Source organism: Salvelinus namaycush, chromosome 1, assembly GCF_016432855.1.
Source record: "Salvelinus namaycush isolate Seneca chromosome 1, SaNama_1.0, whole genome shotgun sequence".
Taxonomy (NCBI): Eukaryota; Metazoa; Chordata; class Actinopteri; order Salmoniformes; family Salmonidae; genus Salvelinus; species Salvelinus namaycush.
In genome coordinates this window covers 44,230,642-44,243,440 of record NC_052307.1, presented here as the reverse complement: position 1 = coordinate 44,243,440, position 12,799 = coordinate 44,230,642, and the positions used below count along the sequence as shown (strand labels likewise).

General features: G+C 41.7%; 1 protein-coding gene across 1 annotated transcript in view; it reads left to right on the top strand.

The window, feature by feature from the left end:
* LOC120051777 (fibroblast growth factor 10-like) overlaps positions 1-12,288 on the top strand; it is a 13,814-nt gene extending 1,526 nt beyond the window's left edge. The window contains exons 3-4 of the mRNA XM_038998669.1: positions 9,797-9,904; positions 12,101-12,288. Of these exons, the coding sequence (XP_038854597.1) occupies positions 9,797-9,904; positions 12,101-12,288 (296 nt within the window). The remainder of the gene's footprint in view (positions 1-9,796; positions 9,905-12,100) is intronic.
* The last annotated feature ends 511 nt before the right edge of the window (positions 12,289-12,799 follow it).

The window sequence follows — 12,799 nt, the reverse complement described above, 5'->3', positions numbered from 1 at the left end:
TATATGGTACTCTAACGTTTCTCCTGGGAGTTCTTAACCACACATTCAATCAAAGACACTTATGGGAAACAGTAAGGGATGTAAAAATGCCACTAATGGTGTTTGTTTTGACAAGAATATGACAGAAATGTCTTTATAGACTCTACACTTTTATATAAATGTATTTATAGACTTTAAACTGTCTTTATTTGACAGTGAGGCAAAAATGCAATGAATTTCAATGGGCCCCTTTCGGGTATTTGTGAAATAGTACAACAGCCAGGCTAGCAATGTCTTTACTAAGATGATTGGTGGGTTCAACTTGACCCTATAGTACGTGTAAACCTATTGAACCTATCAATTATCTCTCACCATTACTCCTCACAATTCTTTACATTTCTAGGCTATAATACTAGTACTAGTAGTATATATTAGTAATATTCTGTTGTATATATTACTAAGCATTTGCAAAAGATGACCTAGTTTATCTTTGGGTTGAGTATGAATGCAGTGGTAGGGGAGGGGGGGGGGTACTAATTCATGAATGACATGGTTAACGTCATTGTGGTCACATCAAAGCTACGAGTGTTCAGTATCAATGGTGGTGCTGTCACAAAGCCGTGTCCTAGGGGGGACTGGGGACAGTGTGTGTGGATTATATGGCCCATGATCAGGTTCACAGGGAAAGGGATACTACAGAAGAGCAGCTCTAGTTTCTGCTCTGGACCAGGGGCTAGACATGATCCCTGGGAGGATGTCCTAGACATGATCCCAGGGAGGATGTCCTTTGTAGGCCCTTGAAATGGCACTAGATCAGGTTTTTGGCATTGGTTCTGTAGTAATGCCTAGTTAAACACTCCGGGTTGATAGAAAACAATAACATAGAACCGATATACTGTATGAATAAAACTAGAAAAGGCCATTTCCTAAACTAAATCTGTGTGCTTGTTCTTGCTAGGAGCAATCCCATGAAATATGTTGAGTTAAAGTTTTGGTAATCTTTCCATAGATATGTTAAATCATGATTATGTTTATGCACTACAAAAGCATATCTGGAGACAATGTTACCAGTTTTGATTTTTTTTTAAACATCCCTCACTCGCTCACTAGTCATTCTTATTTCTCCTCTTTAGAGATATGGTTTACGTCAAGTTTGTTTGTGTGCAAGGCTGAGACCCGACCTTTGAACCCAGGTTACAACAGTGCAGCAATAGAAGGGAAACAACTGTTTGGGGGTTTGAAATACCAACCTTGCTAGCACAGATCTCTACAGATGTAGAGGTGGTGGTTTTGGGGGCTGCCCATGGCCCTGTGAGGACCCTGCTCCGTTTAAGAGCCTGTATCCAACCTCCCACAGATTTATATGGATGCCAGTGCAAAACTGTCCCACATGGCACTCCATCATGCTGGGATTCTGCTGGGAGCTTACAGAGAGAGGGGGCTGGAATGGAAACCCCGGAAATATGGAGCTTTGCTAAAATAAGCACATGGGTATAAAGCTACACAAGCTAGCCGGCATGCAGAGTAACAAAAAATGTGCTTATCGATAACCTAATTTGCTATACATTGTTACATTTCACCAAATTTGAACAACCTAAAGCATTTCTAATGAATTGTACATTGTTACTGGGACGGGTAATGGTGGACTCTAGCAGTGCTAACTGAGGCACTAACAGATGTGTGGCGGCAGACGGATTAGTCTAATTACCCCAAACTGGGATTGTGTGAGTATGAGCCCAGCCTGTCAAGAGCGCAGGAGGCAAATATAGGAGGCCACCAAACGTGTCTGTGTGTCTCTCTCTCTCTCTGCCAGGGGCCATGTGTGCTGAGGCGCCAACGGACTTGGCCTGACATGGTCCCCACTTGCTCTCTCTGTGTGTGTGTGTGTGTGTGTGTGTGTGTGTGTGTGTGTGTGTGTGTGTGTGTGTGTGTGTGTGTGTGTGTGTGTGTGTGTGTGTGTGTGTGTGTGTGCGTGCCCCACAGAAGGGAAACCACAGCCAGTACTCTCAGGGACACTGAGATAGAGATGTAAAGTTGTTTATGGACGTGGATAGAGGAAGGATATGAACAAACTAATTACATTCAATGTGGTCCTCATCTGCTTAACAGCTGATTTATGTTTCCATCCATCCCATATTTCAACATGACAATACAGTTCGAATGGTTCCAGATCTCTAAGTATATTTTTCCTCATTCTTAAATCAAGCAGTCTACCGTATCTGTACTGTAAGCTCTGTCAAATTTTTCTGAGACAACACATATTTTTCAAAGAGTAAACTTCCAGTTACCAAGAATAACAATGAAAACTGCAAAACACATCTGAACTTGGCAACCCACTGTGGAAAATCCACCTTTAATTCACATTGGCATTGTCTGCACCCCTTCGACCCTAACGCACCATTTACTGTAGTAACTACAAACAGAGCGTATCAAATGAGCCACACATTAGGAAAAAGAATCCAGTATGCAACAACAAATATTTCCCTAAATAAACAGATGGAAATGTGTGGTTGACCCAGGGCCATGTTTTTATGCGTGGTGTATCAGAATAACCACTACACAACACACAGGTGTCACATTTGGTGCTGGGTGTTGTAATGTGTAGTATGTTGAATGAAAAACACATTTCTCCTAATGGCTTTGTTTTGTGGCATTGTGGATATCATTCCTAAGTGAGCAAGTAGACATTAATCATCACAGACTGAGTGGATACAGGTGGGAAATACTATAGACGTGTGTGTGTGTGTGTGTGTGTGTGTGTGTGTGTGTGTGTGTGTGTGTGTGTGTGTGTGTGTGTGTGTGTGTGTGTGTGTGTGTGTGTGTGTGTGTGTGTGTGTGTGTTCATGCATACAGATGTGGGTCTTAATTTGAGACAGTTTGCTACAGCAGGAAAATGATCCTGCAGCAACAGGAAATTATAATTATTATGTGGATTATAATTAATGGACATTTTTTAAGGGGTTTGCTACATTTTTTGTTAGGGCAAATGACATTACAAACTATGAAAGCCTTTTTAAACCTTGAATATACTACAAGTTTGCATTTCCTGCAGGGAAATTCTCAGCAACGAAAGAGTGATCCAATTAAGATCCTACATCCGAATGGGTGTGTGTACGTGATGTGTACAATGTATACTCTATGTTTGTGTGGGGGGGGGACTCTTTGTGTGTGTGTGTGTGTGTGCTCAAACTTTATAAGAGCCGTCTCGCCCCAGCCCCCGGCGTGTGTCTTTGATCAGTGGTCATTAAGTTATTTCTAATCCTCATCTCCCTGTCTCTCTGTCATGGCCTCTGTTCTCCTCTGTTCTTTCTTCTTTCATCCCTAGCATGTTTACAGAGGGGCCAGAGACGACCTTAGATAGTCTTACATCCTCACACGATACCGGACACCTGATCCCTTACAGAAGCAACTCTCAGATCTTCAATGGCCGTTGTGTCATAGTCCCCACCACCACTTCACCTAACGGTAGAGCTGGGCGATATGGACAAAAATCCATATCACTGTAAATGTACTGAATTATCATGGTAACGATACATTTAACGATAAGTTTATAACATTAAAGTGCACCACAATATTTTTTTATATATAACCCTAAAAACGACTACTACTTTGAATGTTGTAGCTGTCAATAGTCCCATTAACAATCACACATATTAGCAAACATATCTCATTTCAAACTTGTCAGCCAGCCCGTCTATAGGGCGGGTTGGCTGACAAGTTTGAAATTCGATAAGTTTGCTAATATGTGTGATTGTTAATGGGACTATTGACAGCTACAACATTCAAAGTAGTAGTCGTTTTTAGGGTTATATATTTAAAAAAATGTCACAAAAATGACCACCTTTACTCCACACACAGAGAAGTGTACAAAGCTCTCCCTCGCCCTCCATTTGGCAAATCTGACCATAATTCTATCCTGATTCCTGCTTACAAGAAAAAATAAAAGCAGGAAGCACCAGTGACTCGGTCAATAAAAAAGAGGTCAGTTGAAGCAGATGCTAAGCTACAGGACTGTTTTGCTAGCACAGACTAGAATATGTTCTGGGATTCTTCCTATGGTATTGAGTAGTACACCACATCAGTCATTGGCTTCATCAATAAGTTCATCGATGACGTCGTCCCCACAGTAACTGTACGTACATACCACAACCAGAAGCCATGGATTACAGGCAACATCCACACTGAGCTAAAGGCTAGAGCTGCTGCTTTCAAGGAGTGGGATTCTAACCCGGAAGCTTATAAGAAATCCCGCTATGCCCTCCGATGAACCATCAATCAGGCAAAGTGTCAATACAGGACTAAGATCAAATCATACTACACCGGCTCCGACGCTGGTCGAATGTGTCAGGGCTTGCAAACCATTACAGACTACATAGGGAAGCACAGCCGAGAGCTGCCCAGTGACACGAGCCTACCAGACGAGCTAAACTACTTCTATGCTCGCTTCGAGGCAAATAACACTGAAACATGCATGAGAGCACCAGTTGTTCCGGACGACGGTGTGATAACGCTGTCCGCAGCCGATGTGAGTAAGACCTTTAAACAGGTCAAAATTCACAAGGCCACATGGCCAGATGGATTACCAGGACGTGTACTGCGAGCATGCGCTGACCAACTGGCAAGTGTCTTCACTGACATTTTCAGCCTCTCCCTGTCCGAGTCTGTAATACCAACATGTTTTAAGCAGACCACCATAGTCCCTGTGCCCAAGAACACTAAGGTAACCTGCCTAAATGACTACCGACTCGTAGCACTCACATCTGTAGCCATGACGTGCTTTGAAAGGCTGGTCATGGCTCACATCAACACCATTATCCCAGAAACCCTAGACCCACTCCAATTTGCATACCATCCTAACAGATCCACAGATGATGCAATCTCTATTGCCCTCCACACTGCCCTTTCCCACCTGGACAAAAGGAACACCTATGTGAGAATGCAATTCATTGACTAAAGCTCAGCGTTCAACACCATAGTGCCCTCAAAGCTCATCAATAAGCTAAAGACCCTGGGACTAAACACCTCCCTCTGCAACTGGATCCTGGACTTCCTGACGGGCCGCCCCCACGTGGTAAGGGTAGGTAGCAACACATCCACCACGCTGATCCTCAACACAGGGGCCACCCTGGGGTGTGTGCTCAGTCCCCTCCTGTACTCCCTGTTCACTCCTGACTGCATGGCCAGGCTCCAACACCACCATCAACTCCAACACCATCATTAAGTTTGCCGATGACACAACAGTGGTAGGCCTGATCACCGACAACGATGAGACAACCTATAGGGAGGAGGTCAGAGACCTGGCCGTGTGGTGCCAGGACAACAACCTCTCATGCAACGTGATCAAGACAAAGGAGATGATTGTGGACTACAGGAAAAGGAGGACCGAGCACGCCCCCATTCTCATCGATGGGGCTGTAGTGGAGCAGGTTGAGAGCTTCAAGTTCCTTGATCACCAACAAATTAACATGGTCCAAGCACACCAAGACAGTCGTAAAGAGGGCACAATAAAACCTATTCCCCCTCAGGAGACTGAAAAAATTTGACATGGGTCCTCAGATCCTCAAAAGGTTCTACAGCTGCACCATCGAGAGCATCCTGACTGGTTGCATCACTGCCTAGTATGGCAACTGCTCAGCTTCCGACCGCAAGGCACTACAGAGGGTAGTGCGTACGGCCCAGTACATCACTGGGGCCAACCTTCCTGCCATCCAGGACCTCTATACCAGGTGGTGTCAGAGAAAGGCCCTAAAAATTGTCAAAGACTCCAGCCACCCTAGTCATAGACTGTTTTCTCTGCTAACTCACAGCAAGCGGTACCAGAGCGCCAAGTCTAGGTCCAAGAGGCTTCTAAACAGCTTCTACCCCCAAACCATAAGTCTCCTGAACATCTAATGAAATGGCTACCCAGACTATTTGCATTACCCCCCCACTCCCGTTTATGCCGCTGCTACTATTTGCTATTATCTCTGCTTTAATAACTCTACCTACATGTACATATTACCTCAATTACCTCGACTAACCGTTTCCCCCACACATTGACTCTGTAACGGTACCCCCTGTATATAGTCTTGCTATTGTTATTTTACTGCTGCTCTTTAACTACTTGTTACTTTAATTTCTTATTCTTATTCATATTTTTTAAACTGCATTGTTGGTTAGGGGCTTGTAAGTAAGCATTTCACTATAATGTCCAAATCTGTTGTACACCTGTTGTATTCGGCGCATGTGACTAATAAAATTTGAAGAAGCTGTCATTTTCATTTTTTAAATGTAACCTTTATTTAACTAGGCAAGTCAGTTAAGAACAAATTCTTATTTACAATGACAGCCTACCAAAAGGCCTCCTGCAGGGACAGGGGCTGGGATTAAAAATAAAAAATAAATAAAATATAAATATAGGACAAAACACACATCACGACAGGAGAGACAACACAACACTACATAAAGAGAGACCTAAGACAACAACATAGCAAGGCAGCAACACATGACAACCCAGCATGGGAAGCAACACAACATAACACTAACATGGTAGCAACACAACATGGTAGCAGCACAAAACATGGTACAAACATTACATTTGGCATGAGGATTATAACAATTGCATATTACATTTATGTGTGAACAGTTTGGCTCGTTTGGTATGTAGGCCACCAATTCACAGTGCAAATATTCTGGTTACCTAAAAGCCATTCGAAAAGGTTGAATTATACCCTAGTAACCATAGCATGCTGTTGTTGTAGACAGCTGAGGTTATTAATTGTGCTCGTAGTATCAGAGGTCAGAGAGATACAGCTTCCTAATGTGTCCTTTGACCAGAGAGCCCATTTATCATCCACACACGCACACACACACACATAGACACACAAACACACACACACATTTATCTAATCTGATGCTGGTGTGTGTTAATGACCCCTCTCTGTTTCCCAAGGCACGTTTGATTTCATGCCTCACTCCTTGACTTCTTCTTCCCATTTCCTGTATGGTGTTGTTATCCTATCTTGCAACACACACACACACGCACACACACATACAGCTAGGGAGTATGAACGGTAGGGAGTTGTCATGACGATGGCATGGTTCCCCTCCTTCCTCTCCCTGATGAGTGCTTGTGTGGCTGCCTGTGTCCCTGTCCAACTCCCTGTCTTGTTGTCAGACCGTCTAAAAAGGTACTGTGTGAAGACTTGAAGAGGCAGGTGACCTGAAAAAAAGTGCCCTCTAAAATATACAGTGATTTACATCCCTGTCTCCACATCATGTATAACAAAGGGGATTAGAAATTATGCAAGTAATGTTATTTGATCAACTCCAATTCTATCTACCAATTTCATAGCTGACTAATGAAATTAGCTGCCCCCCCCCAAAAAAAAATGTACCTTGTGGCAGTGAGGTCTACATCATTCGGAAGAGCTGGGATGATAAATAGGAAATTATCGACACCGACCAAACTGATCCACCTATCATGGACATTTTTCTGATATTGTTCATTACGAATAAATCACCAAAAACGGATGCGTGCGCAGCTATGGGGCAAAACAGACAGGTTGGCTTAGATTGTTGACATGTGAACTATATTTAGTCTCCAAATGTTTGAGAAGATAAATTCATTTGCACAATCAGTACATGTTGTTCTTCAAATACATCGTTACAGTTGTTGGTTAGCTAGCTAGCACATTTTTTGCCATATTAGCATTGACATGAAATCAGTCAAAAAACCTCAAAAGAAGACATGGTATCAAGAGCAAGATAAAACCAGCCTAGGATTCCCCACATGACTGGGCTCCCGAGTGGCGCAGCTGTCTAAGACACTGCATCTCAGTGCAAGAGGTCTCATTACAGTCCCTGGTTCAAATCCAGGTTGTATCAGATCCGGCTGTGATTGGAAGTCCCATAGGGCAGCACACAATTGGCCAGGGTAGGCCGTCATTGTAAATAAGAATTTGTTCTTAACTTATTTGCCTAGTTAAATAAAGGTTAAATAAATAAAAAATAAATAAATGAGTTAAGGTGAAGTCTGTTGTTTTGTGTAGAGGAGATGAAGCAGGCTTATTTGGATGAAATAAAGGATGGATGGATGGATTAAAACTCTACCCTACAGTTGAAGAGGTTCTTTAGGATTTTCTCTGACTATTAACTAGAGTATTTTATATATCTACTGAGCACCATAAGTAGCATGACAGTTCAAATAGGGGGTGCTGATACCTGTCCTGTTGATATCTGCCCTGTTGATATCTGCCCTGTTGATACCTGTCCTGTTGATACCTGTCCTGTTGATATCTGCCCTGTTGATATCTGCCCTTTTGATACCTGTCCTGTTGATACCTGTCCTGTTGATATCTGCCCTGTTGATACCTGTCCTGTTGATATCTGCCCTGTTGATACCTGTCCTGTTGATACCTGTCCTGTTGATATTTGCCCTGTTGATACCTGTCCTGTTGATACCTGTCCTGTTGATATTTGCCCTGTTGATATCTGCCCTGTTGATATCTGCCCTGTTGATACCTGTCCTGTTGATATCTGCCCTGTTGATACCTGTCCTGTTAATATCTGCCCTGTTGATACCTGTCCTGTTAATATCTGTCATGTTGATATCTGCCCTGTTGATACCTGTCCTGTTAATATCTGTCATGTTGATACCTGTCCTGTTAATATCTGTCATGTTGATATCTGCCCTGTTGATACCTGTCCTGTTGATATCTGCCCTGTTGATACCTGTCCTGTTGATACCTGTCCTGTTGATATCTGCCCTGTTGATACCTGTCCTGTTAATATCTGCCCTGTTGATACCTGTCCTGTTAATATCTGTCATGTTGATATCTGCCCTGTTGATACCTGTCCTGTTAATATCTGCCCTGTTGATACCTGTCCTGTTAATATCTGTCATGTTGATATCTGCCCTGTTGATACCTGTCCTGTTAATATCTGTCATGTTGATATCTGCCCTTTTTCACACATGAACAACCTGTACAAGTGTGTGGTGTGAAATTGAAATGTGTTTGTTGAATATCCCACTTCCCCTGCCATTATTGATGCGACCCTGGAGCAATTAGGGTTAAAGCTGCAATATGTAACTTTTTGGGAGACCCAACAAAAGTCACATAGAAATATGAGTTATAGCTCTGTCATTCTCATTGAAAGAAAGTCTAAGAAGTGGTAGATCTGTTCTATGTGCGCTATTCTTACTTGTTTTGTCACATAAACAGAAATTAGGCAAACTATATACATTTTAGCCACTGGGAAATGGATTTCTACATAGTGCATCGTTAGGTGCCTTGCTCAAAGGCAGATCGACAGATTTTTCACCTAGTTGGCTCTAGGATTTGAACTAGCAACTTTTTGGTTACTGGTCCAATGCTCCAACTGCTAGGCTACCTGGCACCTAGTTGGCTATGAACCCACACAATTTCACCTAGAGGCTTTCTGAAACACATCCAGCCAATGTGTTGTCTTAAGAAAGGCTCTAGCCGGAACATTTAATGTGTCAATTATTGATGGGCTTGGCTTGGGTAACAATGGATGGAATCCTGTCGCCTCACTTGACAGTCTGTGCTGCTGTCCATGGACCATATAGATCTGTCCATTTCCCTATATCTGACACAGCTGGTGGCTGGGCCTTTGTCTTCCTCAGTCAGGAGGGGCAGGCAGACTACTGACTGTTTTACAAACTCTTATCTGCCGTGTATGTGACTACAGCCGATCCAGAACACTAGCTTCTATTTCCTCTGCCTCTGATGTCCCTTAAAATCCTCCCCTCTACAAATGGTCATGATGATTATAAATGGCTTATAAAAAGGTGTTTTTTTGTGTTTATTCTCAGGTATTCTGGAGATCACATCAGTGGATGTGGGCGTGGTGGCTATCAAAGGACTGGGCAGTAACTACTACCTGGCTATCAGCACCAAGGGAGAGCTGTATGGAGCGGTCAGTATCCGTGTCAGAGGTCATTCAACAAGCCTCAAAGAGATCCCCTTAGATTCTTCAGTCTTTATCACCAGATTGTTTAACTATGTAGCTGCTTTCACGTTTAACCAATGGTGCGGTGGAAACCATGAAAAGTGCTAAGAGCACACGAGCATTTACAGACGAAATTGGAAGTCAGCAAGTCATGACTATAGTTCTAAGTGACACAGACGTTAGATTACATCACATTTATCACTGATTTGAATAATTAACCATTTCTATTGAGTGTACCCCTCTGGTACATCTTGACTAAGTTGAATTGGTTCCCACTGGGCAAAATCAATGTTGTTTTCAACTGAACTTTTCAACGTATCGTGACGTGGAAACTATGTGGATTATGCCATCATAGTGATTCATTTTCAACATTGACCAACATTGTATAAAATGTGTTGAATTTGTACCTTTGAAACGATGTCAGATCTTCAACTCAATATCCACTATAAGAAAGAAACAAAATGCTGGTCAGCACCTCCTACTGAGTAATTGATATATCTACAGCTACCCTTTAGTCTCCCATCCAGGATTTTAACCAAGCCTAGCTTTGATATTTATCACTGACTGTTACCAATGCGCTTTTGTGAGAATGATTGTTAAGAAATCTCCACTTAATAGATTCACTGTTGCTATCATAGTCATTCCCAAGCGTGGGTTTAAGATAGCAAATTAGATGTAACCTTATATTTTCAATCATGTATCATCAATGATACTATTTAGGCCTATACAGCATTTGGGAAGTCATCACTAGCAATTGTTTAAATTCAAACCCAGTGTTCAACTAAAACTAGACAATAGGTCTAGGCCTAGGATTTTAAGCTTTGGTTGATTTCAAAAGGAGCACTACAAGTTAGTAATACAAATATGTTGGATTCACATCTCCATCCAAACCAAAAATCGAAGTTAAAGAATATAACTGTATTTAAAGTGCATTTATAGTTATATTTTATTTTATTTAATCCTATTAATTAGCTTAGATGTTTGGTTTTAATGAATCCACCATTTCAATTATTCATTTGTAGACAAACTGGAAGTAAGCCAGACACAGTGGCGCAGACAGAACTATCCAAGGACACATATCCTTCAAATGTTGCTATTTGGTTGCGTTGACAACCAAACACAATTCAAGTATCACTTTTGACATACAGTAAATAGTCTATTAACTTGTTGACCAGTTAAAAAAAGTATACGTTGGATTCAGGCCTCAATCTCAACCAAAAATAAAAGTTAAAGAATAGGACTAAGCCAGTTGCTCAGATGGGACTACCCAAGCAGTAGATACATCTCCTTTAAACATTGATATTTGGTTGCATTGTTAACCAAACACAATTCAATATTACTTTTGTAATACAATAATATAACAGTATTTATTCAACACATCCCTTGCCACATTCTGAGGTTACTGTAACAATACATGTCTTCTTATGTAATCATAGAAAGCTGCATGCTCAAGATAGCACGCAAATGTCACGCAAAAAAAGCACGCAAAATTGATATAATAATATGCGCATAATCTCAAACTCCGTTGACCACTTGCACTATGTACTTAAATAATCTCAATTGCAATCCAGGTAATTTGGTTGCGCTATTAGATGAAGCAAAATGTTAACACATTAAGTTGTTGTACAAATAAACAAAATATCTAACGTTGTATTCCCATTTGAACTTTGTTGTGCTTTTAAATGGTTGAACGCGCAGTAAGAACACATTTAGGTGAGAACTAAAAGAAAAATCGGACATTTGATTTTTGATTGGAATTTCGTTGTGCTTTTAGATTGCTGAAAGCATAGTGACAACACATTGGGAATTAAACAAACTTTTGACTGTCTTTTGAGTGGCTGAAAATAGGTTGTAATATAATTGATCAATCTATCAACCAAATATTACCCAATTCTCCACGTTGGAATTACGTGGTGTACCCAGTGAGTTATCAGTTAGCTAATTGGATTGAATTAGGTTGAATAAATACCGAGAAATATTTTGATTTAAACTCTTGTATGAACAGTACACCACTGGATTAACTGTAGTGGTGGTATTTTTACATCCTTTGCCAGTGTATGCACTTCAAAAACCGGAAATGGTTGAATCAGTATAAAATGGATTCAGTCAATATCCAAATACACATATGTGAATGTAACCCAATAATGTCCCTTGTTCTTCCAGAAAGAGTTTGGCATTGACTGCACACTGAAGGAACGTATTGAAGAGAACGGCTATAACACCTACGCCTCAGCCGAGTGGAGGAACAAGAAGAGACAGATGTTTGTGGGCCTGAGTGTCCAGGGGAGGCCACTGAGAGGGAAGAAAACACGGAGGAAGAATACGGCCACACACTTCCTCCCCATCATGGTGTGATGATGAGGAGCTTTTCACTGGACTAGACCCTGTCGGAGAGCTAATTCAGCACTGAACAATCTTTCAACTAAGGATAAGAAAGGACTCTAATCTGGACAGAGAGCATCTGAACTAAAATACATATTTTGTCTAAGGAAGTTACTTAACTGCGCAGATGCTGCCTCCCACTGGGCACGGACGTGAATTCAACGTCTATTCCACGTTGGTTCAATGTGATTTCATTGAAATTACGTGGCGTAACGTTGATTCAATCAGCTGTGCCCAGTGGGCTGCTTCTGACTTTGCTTGAGATAGTTTATTGGTTTGGGGGATGGACAGTGTTTTCTGTGGCACATGGTGAAATATAAACTCTATTCTGTGCCAAGTCATTGGAAGGAGGTGGACTGAAGGAGGACGTGACATTCGGGGGACAAAGTAGGAGGCTGTTTCACACATCAAGTGGATGAACTGAGGAAGCACTGGTTTTGTGTGTACAAAACACTTGTTACAAACTGTTATTCACGGTTCTCAA